Source organism: Uloborus diversus, chromosome 1 (assembly GCF_026930045.1).
Source record: "Uloborus diversus isolate 005 chromosome 1, Udiv.v.3.1, whole genome shotgun sequence".
Lineage (NCBI taxonomy): Eukaryota > Metazoa > Arthropoda > Arachnida > Araneae > Uloboridae > Uloborus > Uloborus diversus.
Window position 1 is genome coordinate 29,026,347 of NC_072731.1, and position 24,794 is coordinate 29,051,140.

General features: G+C 33.9%; 1 protein-coding gene across 1 annotated transcript in view; it reads right to left on the reverse strand.

Annotated features, from left to right (window-relative positions):
* The window catches only part of LOC129234330 (location of vulva defective 1-like), a 196,802-nt gene that overhangs the window by 140,570 nt on the left and 31,438 nt on the right, over positions 1–24,794 (reverse strand). Inside the window, exons 8-10 of the mRNA XM_054868323.1 lie at positions 17,367–17,595; positions 14,263–14,438; positions 2,113–2,272 (exon numbers count right to left, since the gene is read on the reverse strand). Coding sequence (XP_054724298.1) covers positions 2,113–2,272; positions 14,263–14,438; positions 17,367–17,595 — 565 coding nt within the window. The remainder of the gene's footprint in view (positions 1–2,112; positions 2,273–14,262; positions 14,439–17,366; positions 17,596–24,794) is intronic.

A 24,794-nucleotide genomic window follows, 5' to 3' on the forward strand; every position in this document is an offset into this window, starting at 1 on the left:
GGTTAAGGTCACATTAAATCTTGCAGTTATACTGTCAAAGTTAGTCAACCTATTTTGTTATCTTTAATCATGGATTTTTATAGACGTAACCTTTTATTTTTTCTCTACTCCACGCAAATATGTATACAGGATGTTCTGTTTTAACCTGAAAGACCTCTATTTTCGCAACCGTTAGTCCTAGATGCATACTTCCAATTGCAAAAATTTCAAAATCATGTATGAAGCAAAGATTAGAATGAGTCAAAAAATACAAAATTTAATTTTTTACACGGGCCCTAGGTCACCTAACTTATATTTAGGGAAATAATTCCCATTGAAAGATATTACCAACACTAAAAATTTGACATTTGTGTGACCAAAACTCGAAGAGATATTCGAGTACAAAGTTTTAAGGGACCGTATAAAAGATGAGATTTGAACTTATCACCCTTTCAGAAGAGTGAAAGACTGTCGAAGTAAAAAAAACAAAGTATTTATATTTTTCATTGCTATTAAAAGATAAATGTAAATGTTATGCCATATTATGCAAAAACACACTACAAAGTCGCAATCAATTAAAAAAATCACACTCTATGCACACATATAACTTTAAACACATCTTAACTGCTATATTTTCCCAAAATGTGTTATTGACGGCGAGTGTAAAGTGGTGCAAGTCACAAAATGCTGCGTTTCATATCTCGGTGAACATTGGTCACCGATGTCAAACTGTGTTAGTAACCTCTATCAATAGTGACTATTTCCCTAAATGTGAGTTAGGGGACTTAGGGCCCGCATAAAAAGTTAAATTTTGTATTTCTTGACTCAACTTTAATTTTCGCTTCAAATTTTCAATATCTTAACTCTGCATCTGAACATTTTTGCAATTGGAAGTATCCATCTAGAACTAACGGTTGCGAAAATAGTGATTTTGTAGGTTAAACAGGAACACCCTGTAGATACACTCTGTCAGAAAAAGTATAAATCGAGACACAGTCACGATACTCGGCAGGAATGTGGTATGGTAAAAACGTCAGAGTGATTTAAATTTTGACGATAATGAGACAAGGATTAAGCACGCTACGCGCATATTAGAATATCTGCCTTTATTCGATTTTTAACATAAAATTGTTTAAATTTTGTCTGTGGTCGCCGATTCCGTATAATATAACTTTATTATGCAAACTTGTTTTGAGAGTTACAATGGAGGGAAAATGTGCGAATAATTTGTTAAAAGCATTCACTTTAAAATATAAAACATCCGGAAGTCAATTTTTAAATTTGAGCATTTTTAAAGACATTTTTAAGAAACATTAATCATATTTCAATAACTTTTGTTTCTTCCCTTTCTTTTTTTTTTCATTTTATTATTCTTTATATTTGTTTTTTTTTTACGCGAAAGTAGGCAAAAAGTCATTCAGAACCATGGGCACATTACACCCTTAAATATAGATCAGACATTGAGAGCTGTAACAAAAATTAAATGATTGTTTCAACTGAATGAGCAATTGATTAAAATGAAAAAACAACGTAAATAAAGCACAAATATTGAAGAAAATACAGCATATAGCTATTTCAAGGCTACAATGGAGCCTCTTCATCAGTGCAAAAAAGCTCACCAACACAACCAGAAGTTGAGAGAGAACTGACAGCAATCAAGTGGACAACGGTATTTATACCAAAGAGGGCCAACCAATAAAAATTCAGAACACACATAGCAAGTAGTGTTTCTTTGGTGTCTCCGCACTCTTTTTGTCTCCTGACTTCTGATTGGTTGTCTCTCCCCCTTGCTTTGAGTGTACTTGCTGTTCGTTGATTGGTTGTTCGATGTCCTGTTTCCTGAATTCTTATTGGTTGGCCCTCTTTGGTATAAATACCGGTGTCCACTTGATTGCTGTCAGTTCCCTCTCAACTTCTGGTTGTGTTGGTGAGCTTTCTTGCACTGATAAAGAGGCTCCATTGTAACCTTGAAATAGCTATATGCTGTATTTTCTTCAATATTTGTGCTTTATTTACGTTGTTTTTTCACTTTAATCATGTTGTAGCACAAAGCTTATATGATAATTTTTCATTCATTTAAATGAGCAATTGGCAAAAATCTTCTTATAATCACTATGTGGTAGCAATATTTACCTTTTCCATTTTTAAAACAGTTTTCGGAAAAAGTAATGTCCTCAAGTAATACAGGCGTTAAAATCTTCCTTGACAATGCAAAGTTTGAATCATATTCTTCGTCGGTAGCTAAATATCCTTGTGGCTCAAAGCAACGACATGACCAATCAACTTCAAAGACCTACAAATATAAATAAATAAATAAATTATAAAGGATTTTTGGAACAAAAAAGGGGGAGATGTAGGAGATAGGAGCAAACACTTACCTAAAAAGAAGATTCAAGTCACACGACACTTTAATGTTCTATCCAAGACGTTAAGCAGACCAAAACAAAATAAAAGTCATTTATTCCTATGATAAAGAACTTCCTGAACGTAGTTCAAAATCTTTCATATAGTGATATAAGTATGTCCCCTTTACTTTCTTATCCCGAAACTTTTACCTTCCTTAACTATTCGACCACAAAATAGTTGTCCAATGGCAACCAACGTAACCTAAAGCATTTCTCTCGTGACAATCGTCCCTCGAGAAAATTTGACTATCAGTAAGTAGTGTAATCCAACCGCGAGAAAATGACCCTTGTCAACTATTTGAGAAAACGAGTCCATTCCTTGAAATAGGTAGAAAAGGAAAAAAGGACGCTTGCCATACTTTGGAGTTTAGCAACATTTTGGCGATATGAAAAAAAAAAAAGTATTCCTAGTATATTTTCGTTATGGTATTATTTAGACCTGAAAGGTTAAGTTGTAGCAATAACTGCACTGAGTTGGCAAAAAAGTAAAAAGTGACAAGCTTCGCATTCTTAATTGCAACCCTACTCTCGCCAATTTTCAATTCAAATTAATTATAGAAGTTGTTATATCTGACCAATGGCTGCTGAAAGAAGTCAAAGCAAGACCCGCCCACATACGTAATATGTGACCAGTTCAATGAGATATCTGCCTTGACCGCACAAAAACCGCTTAAAATGTTTTACCTCTTAGGCTAATTTCTAAAATTCCAAAGTGACAAGCTCTAGAACCAATGATGCACTTGCAAATTCCTTTACAACTTTCCTCTCTATATCGTCCCTTCACGAAAATGGACAATTCTGAAACAAGGCAAAGCCAAGAGTCAACTCTTTGCGCTCAGATTTTACCCTATGTTCCTAAACAAGATCCCGAAACCTGTTGGTAACTAAGAAGTATTTAGTAGAGAGAGTAATCTGGTCATAGTAATATCTAGTAGCGATTCTCGAGATAAGGTTCGCAAAGATATCACTTTCGTTATTATCAAGCGATAGACTTTCCAATTGCGCTTGGTGAGATAAGTCAGTAGCAGTCATTGGTTGTAGTCAATTGAATTATGATAACCTGAACAACACATAACATTTCATAACAAAAAAGCGATAAATAGCACTCTAATTAAATTGAAACTTGGAATGTCAAGTGTCACTTACAAGGGTAAGTCTTTCGTGTTCACAACTGGGAAACAACTTTATGTTGCCTCTATGTCAGCTCTGAGGTTCAGATCGCTAATTAATAAATTTCAAGTTATCTCTGTTTTTGCTTTGAAACTCAACTACTACGAGACATTTTCATCTCAATAGACGAACTTCGGAGAATAAAATGTTGCGTTTTTCTACCAAACTTTTCAATAGATTCTTAACGTACGATTTCCTTAAAGATCGCAAAAAGCCAGTTCCATGCGTGCTTACTCTACTAGTGAGCTAAACCTGGATCATAAAATGACCATGAATATTCTTTTAGAACAAAAAATTGAGATTTGCCAGTTGTTTTTCTTTGATTGATTTTTGATTTATATATCCTAGCCATTAAATTTCATCCATTTCATTACACATTCTGTGTACATAGATAAAGATCAGTTGTGACTCACACTACACAAAAAGGGAGTGATGCATTTTATTAAGCACAAAATCTCTTGTTTTTTCCTCTGTTCAGTAAAAGAAAAAAAATTAGGCGATTGTAACTTGTAATGATAGTATATTTTAATTTTTTTATTGCTACTTGATTACTGAAATATTTAATTAGTTTATAGCATGACATTATATATGTGACTCAAACTACATGACCAACGTGACTAACTCTACAATTCTCCTAAATATTTTTATTCACGATAAAAATACATACAAAAAATACATTAAAAAAAATTGCTCTTAATTTTACATGAATGTTAAAGGTGAATCTGTTATGTATATAATTCTTTTTAGAAAAAAACTAAATAGAAAAGTAAATCCAAAATTCTGTGTTATGCTGTATTTTGGCATGGAATTAGCAAAAAGCAAATGAAATTTTTGTTTAATTTTCAGTCATTTCAGTTTCGTTTATTCTACCTCTCACTGACTAAACTCATTTATACATTGAGAATCTTCAGACACTTTTGAAACACGAGCGTTTGTTCCCTTTTATAAGACTGTCCGAAGAACACACTTTTTGGAAGTTTTCAAAACACTTTTGATAACACTTTTCAGAACACTTATTTAGTTCACTTTTGGGGACACATTGATGAACATTTTTTGAACACTAACGCCATGTCCCTTCGTTTATAACGCGTTGTTGCACTCTTTTTGAGACTTTTTACAGCGCCTTAACAACACTCTTTTGGTTATACGAGCAAAAGAGTTTTTGCAGTTAATTTTAGAGCAATCTCGCGGGATAGCTGTCAACAGCCAGCAAGGAATGGATGGTCTTCGACCAGAGAAAGCTACTCTTTTTGACGTCATTCGCGACACCACCTGACAGTGAGTCATTGCAACAAAATCTCTACTACACTGCTCAAAACAATTAAAGAATATTGTAATTCGTGTACAAAAAATGGTATTAGCAAATATTTTTTTTTTTTTTTTTTTTTGCATAGAATCGAAGAAGGGAGTCCCAAATTCAAATTTTTCTCAATTTCAAACATCGCAGTATGCAAATTTTGAGTTTGACGTCAAAGACGACGTTTTAGTGGCAGCGAATGAGATTTCGCTCTAAACACATTGTAAGACATAGCAGAAAAGAATGATCGAAATTCAGTAAGCGTGTTGTTTCGATGAGTGCGATGTTTCAACGAAGTCATTTAAAGGAATCAGAAGCTTCTAGAGTGGTTGGAAAATGAGAGGAGAGTCAAACACAAGCCGAGGAAACATAAGCTATTAGAGTTTCACAAAGTGCGATTTTTAGAATGTGAAAACGTTTTATAGAGACTGGAAATGCTGGCCGAAGTTCAGGACGAGGTCGCAGATGGTCAACAACGCTCAATGAAGATCTTTATTTAGCTTTAACAGCTGTGAGGCACCGAAGTGGGAATGCGACTCCATTACAACGACACTTTCGCTCGGGTACTAGCACCACAATTTTGACACAAACTATCCGAAATTGCCTTCATACTGGAGGTTTGTATGATCGTCGACCAATGATGTGTGTCACATTAGCTGCGAGGCAGCGCAGCAGGGTAGTGGGTATCAGAGCATATGAGTTGGAGAAGAAATAAAACGAGCAGTATTCTGTTCTATGGCGAGTCCCGTTCTTCTCTTCATCCTGATAATGGCGTATTTTCATCTGGGGAGAATGTGTCACTAGAAACAATCCAGCGTTCGTGCACGAAAGTGTCATATTTGGTGGTGGTGGTGCGATGGTATATGCTGGCATCTTCATTGATGGGCGCACCGATCTACATGTAATTCCAAATGGAACTCTGCCTCCCCCCTCCGGTCTTCGAAGTAGGGATGAGATCCTCAGATCTATTGTAGTTCCTTACTCTGCAGCAATTGGAGATGACGACTTTATGTTAATGGACGACAATAGAAGACCACATCGTTCTAATTTGGTGAATGATTCCCTTTCGAGGAAGGAATCATGCGAATGGAATGGTCAGGGTGTTCTCCAGATATGAACCCAATAGAGCATCTTTAGGACATTCTAGGCAACGAGTTTCTAGTCGCCTACCACCTCCGCAAACTCTCCAATAACTCAAAAGAGTTCTTCCGGAGGAGTGGAGCAGAATACCTTAGACCCTCATTAATAACCTCATTGATTCTATACCTCACAGGTGTTTTACATTGCTGGCCGTCCGGGGTTACCATTCCCCCTATTAAAAGCGATTTTCTTTTAAGGAAACCCCATTTTTTATATGTTTTTCTCATACGCATTAAGTGCGTTTTTTTTTTCCTTTTGTACCCAAAAGTATAAAAAAAAGTTTTTTTTTTTCTGGCAAACAAATGTATTTTTTGTTTCACATAGTTTACTACGTCTATCGATAATGTATCAATCATCTAAAAAGTTCTCCAGGTGCAAGATCAACCCAAAACCTCAATATCCTTCAATTGTTTTGAGCAGTGTAGTATCATATTGAGAGAGTCTATTGATTGATTGTTAAAGAGAGCTGTTGAAACTATATTTGAACGCAAAACAGCACATAATTTCACATAATTTCACGAGTGCACGCAAATGTGTTCCAAATCTGTTCTAAAATTCTCCCCAAATCTGTTCTTAAACGTGTTCCCAAGTTCAAATTCAACAAATTTCCCCAGTAGGACACTTCAGAGCTAATTCAGGACAAATTTCAGTACAATTTCTTTTCAACAATTAAAAATATTAAATACTTTCAATGAAAGTGTACCAAACATTTTCCAATGTATACTGGGAATTTGCAGAGTTTAGTTGGATTCATATATAACCATTGAATTCACAGTACGACGGAATGGTATATTTACCCCCAAGAAGTTAAAACTAAAAAAAAAAAGAGACATCTTTTCCCAAGACATTGCGCTTTCTTCAAGGACTGTATTAACAAAGTGAAATTAATTTCAGTTTTTTTTCTTTTTTTAAAGTCAAATTCCGGTGAAACCTATAGAAGCACGTAGTTGCTCAAACCGTTGAACACAGGTCAGCGAGTTACAATTTCTCAGGTGAGAATTTAATTAAATATAATTAAAGAGATTCGCAGTTCTCTCTAATGCATTCGAATCTTGTTATTTCAAGTGTGAATGACTTAGGTGCAAAATTTAAATGGAAAGCTTTTCATTCTTTCTAATTGTTTGACTCAGGCGAGCGAGAACACTTTTGTACTTTTAATAAAACATCAGATACGATATTTAAAAAAAAATTAAAAAAAAAAAAACTTGGGATTTTTCCTAAGCGTGGAGTTTTTCTCACCCCGTTTGACGACCGTTCCAGATAGACTGCATTCCAGCTTGTTGACAGCTCAATGCGTTCATTCTATTTTTCATAAAATTCTTTCATCAAGCGAATCGCATGCGTTGAGGATTAAAATAAACACAAGACATTTGTTTTTTCTTTTGAGCACAATTGTTCTTACTTTAGAGCAGGAATAAGTAAACGGGGGGAACTAGTCCAATCATTAGCTTAGATAAAGCTGGGGCAAAAGACCCCTAGTCATGTGACTCAATAACAACGAATGGTTGACCCGTTTTGCATGACACTAGCGAAAGAAACCTGATTTCTCCCAATCCTTTGCTTTAAAATCTATCACATGACTTCGGGTTTTAGCTTCACGAATGAAAAAGCTTTCACTCCCTCCATTTTATCTCTTCTCAATGGTTCTTACTGCTCTAATTGCAAAAAAAAAAAAAAAAAAAAGCTAAACCTCATCTAAAACAATATAATGAGGACGGTGGAACAGACTACCATTTTAGAAGGGGGAGTCATGCTAAAGAATGATCCCATCCCCCTATTAACGAATCAACAGTTTTGGGTACGAATATTTTCTGAAACTGTTTGGGTTTTAGTAAAAAGCAACAGTTTGGCTAGGAATAAAGCACCTAGTAGGGCCTAAAACGTTGCTAATTAATATCATAAGTAACGAAAAGAAGCTGCATTTCAAATATTTACTTTCAAAAGTAACTAACGGATAGAAAACACTACTTCAATCGTCTACATTTTATTGATACAATGTTTGAACTGGATGTGGACCAATACTATTGTCGATACTTTGGGTGGGCGGTCATGACTCCTTGACCTTCCCCTGATTGAGGATTGGTTCCAAAACTTCCCACCGCTCTTTATATACCTACGATCCAAAGCTGGTGGCATGAAATATGAATTAGTGAAAGGAATATATACACACTGTTTTATTTATATAGATTAGTTATCCTTTTTAAATTGTTGTTTGTTGATTGAACAAGTTTCAATCCTAGAGCACAAAACTAATCCAGAACGAAGCAAACCTACTCTTATAAGTATCAATAAAAAGTTCTCAAAACTATATCTCTTCCTTTCGCATTTTGTTTCAGTACTAAAAATTTTTTTTAAAACTGTTTCAACGGTAGCACACTTAATAAAAAAAAGCAATTTTTATCAAAAAAGAAATTATCAACCGTTATATAAATGACATTAATTTCATTCTCTCGAACAATTAGACGTTTGAATTGTTTAGTTTTCTAACTAGTGTTCTTTAACAGGAAAATGTTTGTATGAAGCAGTTTTTAATTTACAGAAAATCGCAGAGCTAAAACACAACAAAAATTCGTCCCTTCATAAAATTTTACAATTGAATTTAATAACAGACTAGCTTCTTCATCGGCTTTGCACGGTCAGCCTCGAAAAAGAAAGTTATGTTAAGTGATGCGTGTTTAACAATCAGACTTGAACAACAACAAAAAAACTAGTATGTTGTGGCCATCACGAAACTTTCTTCTATATTTTTCCTTTTTCTGATCCCTCCTCATGCTTGACGAGGAAGCAATATTCCTAACAAAAACAAAATTACACATCCCAATGTCTGAATTTTTGTAATAACAAAACAAAGAGCAAAAATTGAAAGTTACTTTAAAAGCCTTACTTCAATTATTTACAAATATTTCATTTATTAACAAACATAAGATGGAAACAGTTAAAAATTTTAAATCATTGAGATAATATTTCCGATCATTTCCATACAATTAAAATCACGAGAAATACGCAGACGACAATCTATTACGATTTATCTTTCTTATTGTTGCATTAATAAAACTATTTTTATTCCAAAAAAAAAAAAAAAATCAACACCTCTTGGAGCGATTGGAGTCAAAATTGAACCAAAGCCTGTTTACGTATGGATTCACATATATTCCAAATTTCAACCAGAACGTAGCATTACTTCTTGAGATAGGGCACTCACAATGGAAAAAAAGAACGAGCGATTGCGCTACCCCCCTTTTAGCTGTTGACACCAAAATAAAATCAGCTCTTATATCCACTAAGGGCTACTTGTCAAAAAAAATTTGTTTGATTCCGTTCGTTATTTCTTGAGATACAGCAGTCACAATTGACGATAAAAAACGTTCTATAACTCAACCCCCGTTTGAGCTATTGACACCAAAATTGAATCAGCACTTGCTCCTGTTAGGGGCAACATATGGACCAAATTTTGTTTGATTCCGCCAGTTACTTCCTGAGGAATAGTAAGCACGCGTAACTCAAAAAACGTCCCATTGCTCCACCCCCCTTGAGGAATTCGCGCCAAAAACTAATGGGCACAAGTTCACATAGGGGCACATACGTGTACCAAAATTCGGTCGATTTCATGCGGTAGTTTTTGCTGTAGAGCGGCCACAAAAAACTGGTCACACACAGACGTGACACACACACATACACACATACATACACACACACATACATACACACACACATACATACACACACACAGACAGACAGACATTTTCCAAAAATAGTCGAAATGGACTCAGCACACCTCAAAACGTTCGAATCCGTCAAAATTCGAAATTCGAAAATTTGCACGAATCCAATACTTTCTTCTATATATTAGACTAGCAAAAATACCCGGCGTTGCCTGGGTTAGCAATAATTATGAAAAACAATCGTTACTTGCCTTTGTTTTGTGTTTTAAGTGAAAGAACTTAAAACACACCTTTTTGACGTGATTTAAAATCTATCTTCTTCCTTACTCATAAAACTAAAGTAGCAGTACGTAAAAAGAGCAAAATAGTATTCATTTAGAAACGAAAACACGAAATTTAAGCGTATACAAATTTGAACAATTTCCGAAATATGAAATTAAACTCCACATGTTTAAAAAGATTTATCAGTTAATACTTTTTTTTTTTTTACATTGAGTCTTACCTTCTCTGTATGTCCATTGAAGAACGAACTGTTTAAAAAAATGTAGCCGCGCGCCCGTGATCTCTTAAACTTGCTTTAGTTATTTTGGAAAATTTCAATTATTGTGGGTTCTTGATGCGATTTAAAATATTAAAAAATTTGCGGAAATCGTTTTGGGATACCTTGGATAATGCTCCCCCTCCTTACTTTGTAAAACGGTGTATTATTAATTTTTGTTAAAGAGATATTGACGCCATATGCTAAAATACTTTTGGTCACCATAAATTGGGGCTAAACAATTTCATCCGTAATGTTTCCAAAATAAGTAGTAAAATTTGGCGTTGGTTTGAATTTGTGCACAAAGTCACATTAATGGAAGTTTTTGTGCTGTTTATGGATTTGCCTAATTTAGTTGCTGGATTATTTTACAGTAAAAAAAGTTTTTAAAGATTCTTTGATTGGCGATATTTTGTTTACATTCTGAAAGCTGACAAACACTATTACATAGTCTACGTTGGCTTCAAAAACCGTGACAGTTGAAAAAACTGCCAAATGCATGCGCTACTGAATTCTTTCTACATAAATTTTGGCGAGGTTTCTGCTGTTAGATTGGATAATGATTAAGTGTCCAATCAGCACAAATAATTATAAAAAAACCCAATAATTACAATTGAAGTTCCGTTTAAATGGAAAATAATCAGCCAAATCTAGTTATTAACCAATCTTGGGGGGGAAACGTTACTTTAAGATTTGACTTGAGAAAAGCTTCAAACAGTCAGACGAAACACAAAAACATTAAACAATTCTAACTATGAGCTGGGAGTTGAGATGATACACGAAATAATGAATTGGGTTGAGGAAAGCCTTCGAACATGGAATAAAAAAAGCTCATAACTCGTTTTTCATACAACTTAGAACTTTCTAACAGATGCCATTTTCAGCAGAAAAATAGGCGCTTTCGATGGACACATAATTTTAATATATGCACGTATTTTTTAATCGTCATATTGGGGCATTTATGCGAAAATTTGGACAAATTAGAATAAAAAAGGAACTATCAATTGGACTTTTATCGAACTGGTCTACAAACCTCCCTAATACCAAAAAGAGCAAACGGTGAAAGTTTCAGCCAAATCTGCCGGGTATTTTCTGAGATCTTAGGGAACAAATTTACCAAAGTCCATTTTTATATATATAGATATAGAAGAAAGTAAAAACAGTAAAATTTTGCGGTAGATTGAGGAAAAATAACCAAAAAAAACGAAACATTTTGAATTCCCCGATCACAGGAAAAGCCTCGAAACAAAAGCAGAATTTTATTTGTTCATATTCGAGAAAAAAATGGCAACAGATCTTTGTTCTCAACGATTTTCTCCACCGATACAAATTTTAATAAAAGCATTGCTGCGGAAAGTTGAGACGAAGCACTGAATAATAATTTGAATGGAGGAAAGTGGTTAAAAATAAGGATTTTAGGTCGAAATCTAAGTGTCATAGTTAATAGTTTTTTTTATTTTTTATATCTAATTATTATCGGAGTATGTTAAATAGCCAAACATAAAGACTGGAAAGTTAGGAATCTATCGATACCTGGTCCGATGGTCAGTTCATTGGCGTTCGGGAGAAGTAATTTGGACATACATACATAGGTACATACGCTCAGTTTTTAATTAGATAAGATAGATAAAAGAAATAAAAGAAAATACAGTAAAAGATTTCGACAGAATAAGTTGGAAAAGGCTCCCAGTTTTAAGCAGAATAGATATAAATAGACAGCTATTACTTTGATTACGAACTTTGAACGAATCTCTCACCAAGTCTCGTTATTTTTAGATGATTCGTTATTTTTAGATGATTCGTTATTTTTAGATGGTTATTTCCAGGTATTAGAGCTTTTTCCCGGACTCAATAAGCTAAATAGGGCATTAATCGATATTTCTTAGGATTTTGAGTCAGTTTTGGTGCCTGCTTTGATGACTATTTGGCTGTGCATGAATTTTGTTCTATCAACGTTAGTCGCTTAAATGTTTGGGAAAATGTGCCAGAATTTTTATACTTGGTGCTGAAAGACAAATTAAGATATTATTAGTGTGATTTATAAGTTTAGTTGTAAATGAATTATAAGTTAGTTACTTTGTAATTTAAGTAAACTTACATCGACAATTATTTGTTAAAAGACATAAAAAAAACGCTTGTTTACAATGAAATACATATGAGTACAACTAGGGTTTCCAATTTCGCTCCGAATTCAGTCCCGCGGGATTTCGGGATTGTAAGAAGCAAATCCCGAGGGATCCCGCAGGATTGATTTTATTCCTCTAAAAATTAAATTTTTATGTCAAATAGAAAAAGTTGTGCTTTTTAAGAAGTACTGGTTTTATTACTCCATTTAATAGTCTTCTTGAAATCCGCAAAGTAATTGTAAAGCACGGCAGTCAGATGCTAATTAGCAGTTATCATATGGAATGTTAAAGGATTTTTGTTCTAAAAATAATGCACTTGATGAAAACACGTCCTATAGCTCTACTGAAATTAGTTTTAACTAAAATTAAATAATTCTGGGCACTTAGAAAAAGATCCATATTAACAACTTCATCACCTTCTGAAATAGATTTTTCTTTTCTTATGCTGGGTTTTTGCTCAAGAATTGCAAATTTCGGACAAAAACGATGTCTTCTGGAAATTTGTTTTGCTGCATCCAATTTAATTTGCATCGATAATACCCCTGTTGCTTCATTAACGTTGGTCATTGTATCAGTGAATTTGATTTATTACAGCACGGAGTGACTACTGATTGATTTCATAATTTCACCAAGTCGCAGTCTCAGTAAAGGTGTTTTGACAACCTCGCTAATTTTACCTTTTTACTTCAAAGAGGAATTGCACTGTCATGTGGTCATCCTGTGTTTCATACAACTTTTTGTCAACCTTTTTAAAGTTGTGCCGAATATATAAATGTTAGATTTGTCATTGCTTTCTTCATTGGAGTGCATTTTTTGTAGCTTAAAGGGTTTTGAGCGCATTACTAAATCTTATAGAAGTGCTCCAACATTACATTCAGGCTTACTCCAGTGGGATTTGGAATTTTTAATGCGTATCTTTTATTTTTATTTAAGCATAATTTACTGGATTTTAAATTTCCGACATGGTTTTTGAAAATGCTTATAAGTTTTAGTTTGCTTAAATACTGAACGTATGAAAACTGAAACCTCAAGTGAGAATACCAATTCATTCACAGAAAAATATGCTCTCATTTTATTGGGTTTTTAATGGTATATCCATCGTTGTTCATATGAATTACACAGGTTTTCTTGCTCTTCTTGTAGATATACGAGGAAGAAGATTCAAACTTCAGATGATGCTCGTGACAAGAGTCATTTTATGAGTGGCAAAAGCTGGAAAATGCTTGAACACTAAATGAGTTCCAGGCTTAGAGACAATTCAAAAGAAGCATTGTGTGTTTTACTCTTTTTTTTCTGACATTTGTTCCTTCATTTTATATTTATTCACAATACGTTTTCTTAAATTATACAATTGTTGTATAAAATTATGAAATGTGGCAACAAAACAATACGCTTTCAAGCATATTGTTTCGTTGTTATTGTTCCGGTATTGATTCCGGTATCATGTTTTAAAAATACCGAATACCGGTATTGAATTTTTGGTCCGGTATTGCAATCCCTATATGCCATAAATGCTATCCCGCTATTCCGTCAGGAGTTTTCCCGTCATTCTTTGACGATGGTCCATAGCTATATGATCTCAGGCGCTCTCTTGCATCTGCGCAGTAGGCAATCGCGGAAAGCCCCATTACACAATTAGGGAGGTCCCAGTTATAAATCATGCGATTCCTGTCAAGCGTTACGCAATATAACGGCGTGGAGCATATAATTTCTTACAAAAGACAACCACGCGCTCCGATTCAAGATGGCTTTCATCACTTGTGACTTCACATGATGAAACATTTTAGTTTTAAAATAAGGCATTTTAAAAAATTAAATGTCGAAAAAATAGATGTATTTTCTTGGTCCATGATATTTGTAATATTTGTTTTGCTAATTCTACCAATTTCAGTGACTAAAAGTAGTACTTTTGACAGAAAGAAACAACCCTATTGTTATGGGATACCTTATCGTCAGGATCATCTGGATCGTCTGAGTAAGTTCCAGGCTGCAGGTAAACCACTTGGCCGTAACCTCTTAAGACATACGAAGCTCCTCCCCGTATTATCATTGGTCTCAAAGAACTACTGACGATTTCCAGGTAGGTGTAACAGGACAGTGTCTCCGCCGGTTCTTCATTTTCTGCAACAAAAAAAAAAAAAAAAAGAACACCAAGCACTCAAACCTTGGCAATCATTTGAAATGTTGACGTCTTGAATTCAATTTATGTTTTTCGCAATCGCAAATTGCGATAGGGACACAAGGGGCGAATAGGGGTAATTGCGATAGGGATACGAATGGAACGGAATGAAAATGGAGAAGCAATTTGCATCCGTCCCATTATGACAGATGATGTTTTAGATTAGGTAGTACGAGGCATATCCATGAAAATGGTAATTAAAATGCGATAATAAAGATGTAGATATTATGGCCAATTCGCACTCAAGATTATATTTACAGCGTATACTGTTATGGCATTTTTATTTCTTAACAATCTTAAGTAGTTATTAAAAGGAAAAAAAAAACTTTTTGATCTATTCACTGTGGTATCAATGGACAGGTTTTCAACGTGCAAAGTAAATGTCGTTTTCAAACGAAATTGACATCAGACTGTAAGTTCTTACTTGACTTATTGTATTAATCATTCAAAAAACTGTTCCACAAAAGCAACTGTTATGTGGTACGCTTACATGATTTTCAATGCAATAGTTAAATGTATATAATGTCAATTCAAATTGTGTAACATTTTACAGGGTCCCCATTTTCTTGCGTTCTAACTTAAGTTACCAAAACTTTACACTTTTTTTTTTTAAAGTAAAAACTTAAAACATGTCCCCAAATTTTATCTCATACAGATGAAACAACTTTTAAGTTGAACAAATACTTGAAATGCTTTTTACAGACTTGATTTTTTCCCCTTAAAACAAGAAAAAGCAGAGTTGAACATTTTATCAAAATCTCGTTTTTATATCGGATTAAATTTTAATCAAAGCTTGAGATGAAGCGCTGGGCACGGATTCAAGATTTGAGTGAAAAAGATCAATTCGAAGGAAAGTCTGATATATCAAGCACAAAATGAAGTGATCGTACGTAAGTGAGGATTGAGTAGAAATAAAACTGTAACGAAAGATTAAAGTGTTCGGCAAGCAGTGAAGCATCGTTTATACGTTTCTCTTTTATACGTTTTTATCAATTATACGTTTTTAAAATTTATCCTGCAAAGTCTAATACACATTAACCTACACCTATTACACGTTTTTTTTTTTTTTTCATTTGTACGCTTTTTCATACAGTCCCTTCAAAAACGTATAAACGGTGCTTCACTAATTTGAATTCAAACTCATTTTTAGTATTCAAAAAAACATAAGCATTATTCATGTTTATCTAGCTGGGATATAAAAAAAAATCTGAGATTTCGTGCTTTTCATTCTGTTTTTCTTTTCAAATTTTGAGCCACCACATTGTACCTACTTAGATCCGGACTTTATGTAACTTATAAACACACCTCTGTTATATACGTACTGGTAAAGTCCGAAGCTGGTAAATATTAACGTAAACCAATGAATATAAATATTTGCATATCAAAGACATCGCCGGAAGATTGATTATTTCTGGTGAATAACCGACGAAAGTCAACATTTTCCAGTGTCGATTGTTGTTGTCTCGGGCCAATTAGGCTGGCAACTTTTGGGTGCGCTGCTTCACTTTTCCCAATTGTACCGGAATTTGGTGTGAAGTTCGATTTCCACAGTACATTCATGCCATAGAGACCCGTTTATAGGGAAGGCAACCATTGACAGCATAACAACATATTCACACAACGAAAGGTCAAGGACAGGAGAGAGAAAGTACATCCATGCCCGAGGCGGGATTTGAACCCAGGACCTAGCATCGCAGTCCTGTGGTCGACTCCTCAGACCACAAGACAAGGCGTCCTTTCACGGTAGCATGTACACACCTAGAGACAGAGCACCCAGGGAAGAGAGAATACCTGAAATTGTCAGGGATTTTTTTTTTTTTTTTTTTTTTTTTTTGCATCAAAAAAGCCGGGGAAATCATTAGTTTTGTCAAAATCCATGCGTTTTGAAAATAAACCTAAAAAAACGATATGTTTTGCATCGTAAAGCTCTGTGTTAAGTAGGTAATATCTGTACTTCAGAGCTAGACTGACGTAAGTCCAAATTTTTTCTGTTTACTAGTGCATTGTTATTAGAATCCAATTACGCATCGAGCCATGTGAACGTAAATTCTGAAAAAGAAAAAAAATATATTTACCAATGTTAAAAGAAAGCGCGTCCCATCTTTTACATACGCCAGACAAAAGTTTTTCCTCTCTCCAGTAAAGTAACGATTATGTGATTTACTTTGTTCTGGTTCTGAGGTACAGATATTCTTCAGCCACTGTCGAAATCAGAATGAGTAAGTGCAGTTAGTATCAAAACGAGTACTCTGCCGTGGAAAAAGTAAAAAGTAGTAGCTCCAAAAAAGGAGTTTCTGAGATATTTGAAGAAACGCGTTTTAGAATCTCCATTAAATATAATAAAATGTTGGAATTTGACGGGTTTTTTTAAGCAAAAACCAAATAAGCAAGCATGTACAATAAAGCTGAAGTACAATTGATGACAAAATGCAAAAAAAAAAAAAAAAAAAAAAATGGAAAATTAGAAAAGACTGCCCTTCATTTTTTCATGGAAATACTTAGCCAATGACTTACCGTATTAGTGAAGAGAAGAGTTAAAGAATAAATACTAAAGTGCTAATGTTAAATTGCTGAAGTCTTTGTTTTCGTATATAATTCAAAGGGAATCGTAATTTTCATATTCATGAAGAAGCCGAAAATTAAAATATCAAGTCTGAATCGTCAGTCAGGATTTTTTTTTTTTTTTTTTTTGGAAAACCTAGAAATTTCATTTCTGAAAATGAGTGGGAACCCTGCTGAGAAAGGAAATAAAACCTAGCGTTGCTTCTTCTACTGTTCGAAGCATTTGAACATAATGTTTTTAAAAATAATAACTGCTGTGAAAAGGATAATATAGATTGTATTCCAATGTAAGTCCTTAAAGTACTTACCGAGTACTAGTATGGAGTACGTCACTTTGTAGAGCCCAACATCCAGGAATCGAACCGGAAAGCGTATCGCTGAGCAGTTCGAAGACGCAAACCCAGACACGTCCACAGAACGCAATACTTGATCCGATTCCGTGATTTCGTCCACGTACCAGCTCATTTCGTATCGATAGTTAGGGCTGTCTACAAGAAGAGCTGTGGTTTCGAGACGAAACGTTTCACTTCGACGGAACTAAAATGATATTAGTAAATTTTGAAAACATTTGAAGGGACGTATGTAATACACACATAAAATTCAACAAATGCAAATTGTTATTCCCTTACTTGAAAAAGGCTCTTTAATAAAATGAGGTTTGCGAACAAGTAAAATACAGAACTTTAATACATAATTCACCTAAAATGGCCAATTTCATACGCTGGAGGACTAATCTTTGTAAGAATCGATTTCAAAAATTTATGTTTAATCTATTTGGAATGTTCGTTTAACAAAATGTAACAATGTGTAATACACTTCGTGCAGATTGTTTTTTAATGTTACAGTACAATCAGAAAACTCTTTCTTGACACATCTTTGGCAACCTCTGCAATTAAACAAAAAAATTGAAAGATGAGATTTAATTATTTGAAGACAAAGTTAATATTTAAGTGAATAACTCGCTGCGTCGCTCGGCTTTGCACGGTATACCTCGAAAATAAATGTTATGTCAAGTGACTCGTGCTCAACAATCAGGATTGAACAAAAAAAAAAAAAGAAAAAAACAGTAAAATTTTGCGGCAGATTGTGGAAAAACAAAAACAAAAAGTAAACATTTTAAATCCCCCGATTACAGGAAAAGCCTTTAAAACAAAACCCAGAGTTTCTGTTGCTCATATTCGAGAAAAAATGGCAACAGATCTTTTATCTCAATGATTTTCTTCACGCTACAAATTTTAATAAAAGCATTGTTGCGGAAAGTTGAGAGGAAGCACTGAATAATAATTTGAATGGAGGAAAACCTTCGAAAAATAGGGATTTTATAACGAAATCTAAGTGTCATAATTAATAGTTTTTAATTGATTTCTCTGCTAATTATTATCGGAGTATTATGTTAAATAGCCAAACGTAGAGACGGGAAAATTAGGAATCTATCGATACCTGACTCGATGGTCAATTCATTGGCGTTCGGGAAATGTAACTCAGACATACATAGATACATACGCTCAGTTTTTAATTATATAAGATTACAATACGTATTTTTTCCAGTTATGATTAAAATTTAAAACAAATTGAATAGCTAAACTCCCATTACCCTTCACAAAAGAGTCAACACGCTGAAGAACCATAAATAATATGAATCATTCCAATATCAGGGTTCATACACTACCAACCAGATGTCTTCATGTGAAAAGGTTAATAAGTCCGGAGTTTCCGTGTGAGAAGAAAGCTAAGAGGAAACGTTTGTGAACTTTAAATTTAAAGCAAGTTTCGAGAACTTTTACAGTATTGATGACATATGTTCGAGTTTAGAAAAAGTAAGGAAAATGTTCTCCATTGTTCCGGAAATATCTTTGTCAAGTGTGTCGGATGGATGAAAAAGTTCTTCCCGGTTTCGTTATATTGTATTGCAGAACAAAAATCCTGACTCGCACACGAGCTGAGTTCTCTAACTTCAATAGAAAAAAAATCGAGGAATACTTGAGAAAATATTGCTACTTGATTTTGCTTCTTATTTTCTAGCGTTAAAATTGCAGAAAAATCATATTCAAAATTCTGATATTTTATCCTTTTCCAAAAATTACATTCTATCTTGCAATAAATTATATTCTATTAGCTTGCTTCGTAGACGAAATCAAAAGTAAGGTAAAGTGCCCTAAAGATGACAGTTTCTAAAGCGGACATCTTTAAATAAAAATATATTTAAATAATTACCAATTTTCTGAAATGATTACGAATGATTTTTTTCTTTTTTCTTTAAAAAGAAAAACTCGTTCTAACAAAAAAAAATGATTTTTATGACTAAATTAGCTGACCCAACACAAACGTTGGTTTGTCACATAAATATGTTTTAGGGAATACCGTGAAAGCGGTTGAGAATGCTTTAGAGGGTGAGAAAATGGTTTGGAGGGTGAGAAACTCCAGTTTTGACGTAATAAGCGTTCGTAGTGCATGCTGCGCTAGCTCAGTTTCAATAGGAACTACTTTGCGACCGTCTCTGGTGGTGACAGAGTTGTTATCACTGTCAAAACGACCCACCAGACGAATAACTTGGTGATTGTGAATTTATTTGTTGTGAGCAACTGATGCTACGTGTTGGTAGGTAGCTCGGAAATTCAAGTTGGACACACATGTCGTCATCACACTAGATGAATAACCTGGTGATTGTGAATTTATTTGTTGTGAGCAACTGATGCTATGGTATGTAGCTCGGAAATTCATGTTGGTGGACGTCTAGTGCAGAAGGAATCACAGTTTCATAAATACCGTTCGCTTTCATCTTACGTAAAGAAAGTTACCTCCAACTTTTATTCAAAAATAAAATATTTTGACGTTGCTACAGTTACAAATGTGTAAAGTTTACGATTTGGAGGGTGAGTGTGGTACAGTAATTAGTTGAAATTTTGAGGGTGCGTTGGGTTATCAGGGAAAAAAGTACTCAGGAAAAATCACGGGTGTAGATGCAAGTGAGTTTGAAGTTTCAACAATGTTGAAGCGAGGAAAGTTTTGGCAGTGGCCTGAAAAAGATAAGATTTGGTATCCATCTTCAAAGATTATGAAGAAAATAAAGCCTTTGTTTTATCTCGGTTTTATGATGTACCTGATTCTCCAGAGTTCAATTTTGAGCATAACTTACATCTACAACTCTCCCGTTAAAATATAAGTGAGGTAGAGTATGGCACAAACCACCAAAAGATATATGAAAAGGTTGAAACATGTGCTGTACTATTCTCACCCGCGAGAGGGTGATAATAGTACAAAGAAAAACTGCTCTGGAGAGGGTGTGGGTAGAGTTTCAAATTCTTTCAGGGTCGGAATCGGAAGCCGAGGTCCTAAACTATAATAATAACGCAACTTTTTTTTTTTTTTTTTTGAATGAATGTTGAGTAATTACAGTCATAAATGTACTAAAACTATACCATAGTCACCCGCTTCTACGGTATTTTGAATGTAAATTAAAAAATAACGAATGTATTGTAAGTTTGTGGGGATGAGATCTTTGACAGAAAGAGGAATGGAGCGCTGTACACGATGATCACCGATTAAAAAAAGGAAAAAAAAATCATTTTCTCAATACAGTAAGTAATACACACACACACACACACACAGAGAAAGAGACAAAATTTTTGTATCGTTCAAAATTTGGCACGCACTGCTTTGCGATATACAAAACAAATGCAGGAATAAAATTTCAAAATGACGCGACGCTCCGGCAAAATGTCTGAAAACTCTCAATGATTTTAAAAAAAAAATTGTTGCCATCTCCTGTTTGTCTACAAATGAAATGCTTATAATGAATTTAAGCAATGCTTTTCAATGATTTTCAACAATAGTTTTTACGATGATTTTCAACAATAGTTTTTACTATGAATTTCAACAATGGTTTTTACAATGAACTTCAACAATAGTTTTGCAATGATTTTCAAAAAAAAGTTCCGGATAGATACACCCTGATTACCTAGCAGTATGAAATATACTTTACAACATATTCTCATTCCTACCAAATACATATAAAAAATTTCATAAAAATCAGTTTATCTATTTCGAAAGAGTTCAAACACTAACACCGTGACAGGAAATTTATATATCAGATAACGAGTGTCAAATACATATGTTTACTAAAGTAGCGAAATTTACATTAGGAATTACGTTTTGTATGATAAATCTTGTAACAAGGTTCAAGGAAAGTTTATTTATTTATTTATACAGAAGTTAAACAGCTTCGCTTACATAGAGGACTGCGTACAAAGCACCTTGCTTCCGGACACACCCGGGAAAAATTTACAACACAAGACAAAAAAAAACATACAGGACACCGGCGGAAATCGAACCCGAACACGAAGCTTCTCAGAGCTACGGATGCACTAAAGAGAGGTTCTACTTAACATTCTTTACGCCAAATTCGAGTTTTATTACGCTTCTCTAAACGAACATGGTTTGCAAAATGGACGAGCAATCAGTGCAGAGGAAGTGGTCTAAATACGGGCCATGGTCCAAATACGGATCACCCGCTGAAAATGAGGGAAGGGAGCTGTGTGTAGTCGCAATGGTACCAAATGAATCAACAGGAAGAAACAAAAGCGTAGTAAGAAAATGACCTTGATAGTTAAAGCGCGTGCTTTGTCAAGAACTGTTTTGTAAGAAACACTCACTTTTGAAGAACTCAAAACTTTTCAAAGCTTGTACAAGTTAATTTATATCTTTCTAATTTATACATTGAAGTAAGTGGTTTTATCTTTCAACAGAGTGATTATATAGGGTTTTCTCAGTATACTCGATGTGATATATTTGTTTGTTTAGTAATGGCTTAGTACACCATAAACTTACAGTACTGCGTGGTCTAAAAACGGGCTACCGATGGTGGTCCAATTTTCTATACTGGAAAGTTCAGCATCTCGAATCAACTACCAAGTAGTCAAACTTCAACATCCAAACACGTCAGTCCGTATGAAATATCTCCAATCCCCACTATCGCAAAGAAAAAGAACAATCGTGGCCGCAAGAGTGCCAAGACTTGCATCATGACTAGATCACCCTACATAGACGAACTGGCGAAAAGTGTGGAACGTGCATTGAACAACAGTCGGAAAATCGTGAGCTGGGAATCAATTACCCGTGAAAAGATAAAGCATCCAAAATCTTTAAGTCAAGCCAAGAAATTCCAACGACAGTAGTCGGACTCGAAAGGAGACCACACTGATCTTCCTACTGATGGCAACGACAAAAATGACGAGTTGGTGGGTCTTGTTTTTTAACCGACTTCAAAAAGGAGGCGGTTATCAGTTCATACCGTATGTATGTTTTTATTTATTTATTTATTTATTTATTTATTTTTTATTTATTGTCCACTCACAGCTTCTCACCTAGTGAACCGATTTTAATGATCCTTTTTTTAATGGATGGATAGGGGATGGCTCAACTTAGGTCCCATTACTTTGTTTGACCATATTTGTTCCTTAGACAAAAAGTTATGGTCAAAAAACAGTAAATTTTATGCAATTTCCCTATTAAATGATTAAATATAAAACCCATTGTTACAAAAGTTTGGTGCTATACAACAGTGATATTGATAATAATTGTAGTGATAATTTTGAATGAAGGCTTCTCCGAAGCAAGCATCAAGTTTCTTCATTGTCATTGATCTATACCTAACCTGGAAGCGACATAATGCAGTGATTAAGATCTGCTTAACCTTCACAATGCAACCAGGTTAGGTTTGCCTCAACTATAGTAGTTATTTTTATCGTTATCATCTATGACAATAACTGATGATCGGGGCTAAGTAAGGAGATACAGGATTGCATCACAAGCAACTTGTATGCTGTGAAATATAAATTAATTAGGGGAAACGTAATATTTAAATGGTTATAATTAAATTAACACACAAATGAATTCCAGAGAGGAAAAAACATAAATTTTTAGTGCCAATCGCTGAAAGTTTAAGGCGTGTTTATAGGGTTTTTTTTTTTTTTTTAGTATGGAGCAATTTCATGAAAAAAAATAAGGTGAAGTTTCGTGATACTAACTTCTTACTATTTCTAAAATACATTTACACTAAAAGGAATAAAATAAAAAATTTTGAAAAAAAATATATAGAACCGACTTCAAAATTGCTCTAAAAAGTGAAAAATAATTTTGTTCTTTAAACACCATCGATAATACTTTTAAACATTTTTTTTTAATTGGTGCAAAAACGATAGATAAAATCATTCACCGCCATAACTCAACTACAACAATAAATTTAACCAAGCCCAGTTTCTTCACTACCACATATATTATGCATTGATGACAGCATACTTGAGTAACGATGTAAAGGTTTCGTTCCTAACTTCTGATGCTTTTCTGAAAAAATTATGAACGAAGCATGGTTACACTGGATTTTACTTTTTGTTTTTGCGCCAACTTCAAAAATTACGTTTAAAAGTATTATCGATGGTGTTTAAAGAATAAAATTATTTTTCACTCTTTAGAGCAATTTTGAAGTTCGTTCTTTTTTTTTCTTTTTTTTCTTTTTTTTGTTTTATGATAAATCTGATGATGGCAATGTAGTATGCATATATTACGCTAGATTCTTTTCAGATGACATTACAGGAGAAGTGTTGATTCTCTGTTGCAAGACTAGACATTCGAGTGTCTGGGATGGGAAAAAAAAGGTTTTCTACAGTTCTAACTTTTACAACTACAAAATGAAATAAATGATTTTTATTTTTCATAAAAATATCTAAGATGATATTTAATAAAATTTTTGAATTAAAATTTCATGTTTTTTATTATTTTTTTTAATCAATAAAATAGTTTTTCCTCAAGTGGCCCGTTTTTGGACCACCTTCTTGCAAATGATTTTGCCTTTTTTCGAGTCATGAAGTTTTAAAACATTTAAAACTGGTGTAATGGTTTTTGAACCCTAAGATCACCTTCATGAATGTTTTTAAGAGTTATTGGCACTAAAATTGTCCCTTTCGCGTGAACAGGTAAATCAGCAGGTAAACAAAAAAGTGGTGGCCCGTTTTTAAACCATTTCCTCTAAATACTTCAAAAAATGCATTACTGACATATAAACGATGAAATAGAGGAATAAAATTTTTGAATTACTTCATGCACGTGGAAATCGTGAGATGAGCAAGTTTATTACTACTACGCTATCCGTGGAAATCGCAAAACGAGCAAATTTGTTACTTTCACGCTACCCGTGAAAATCTCGGGATGAGCAAGTTTTGTTACTTCTTATGCTGCCCATGAAAGTCGTTAAAAGAAATTTAGAAGGTCCAATACTGCATAGTGTTGGAAAGAGTATAACATCAGCTTTCTACTTTTTATTTTTTCGAAATAAGTTGGCTACATCGTACATGGGTAATTGTGTAATCCAATAATTCTAAAGTTACTGGCTGGAATGGTGATTTGAAGTTTTTGAGATCTCTTTTCATTTATATTTGAAATCTCTACATTGTGTTTTTATGGTAAAAAACATTTTTTATGCTGTGATAAAAAATATAGTTTTAAAATATTAAAGACATTAATTTCACGGTTCAAATATGAGCTGATTTTTACTAAAGTAAACACTTCGCATCATATTGATCAGATGGCTCTAAGTTACGTCAAGTGTCAGGATAACTTAGAATGAGATTAATGTTCTTAATTATTATTTTTTTTATTTTTTTTATTTCATAATTATGGATTTAGTTAAATTCCAATGTATGTTTTTTTCTACTTAAAATATGAATGGGACAGCAAAAAAG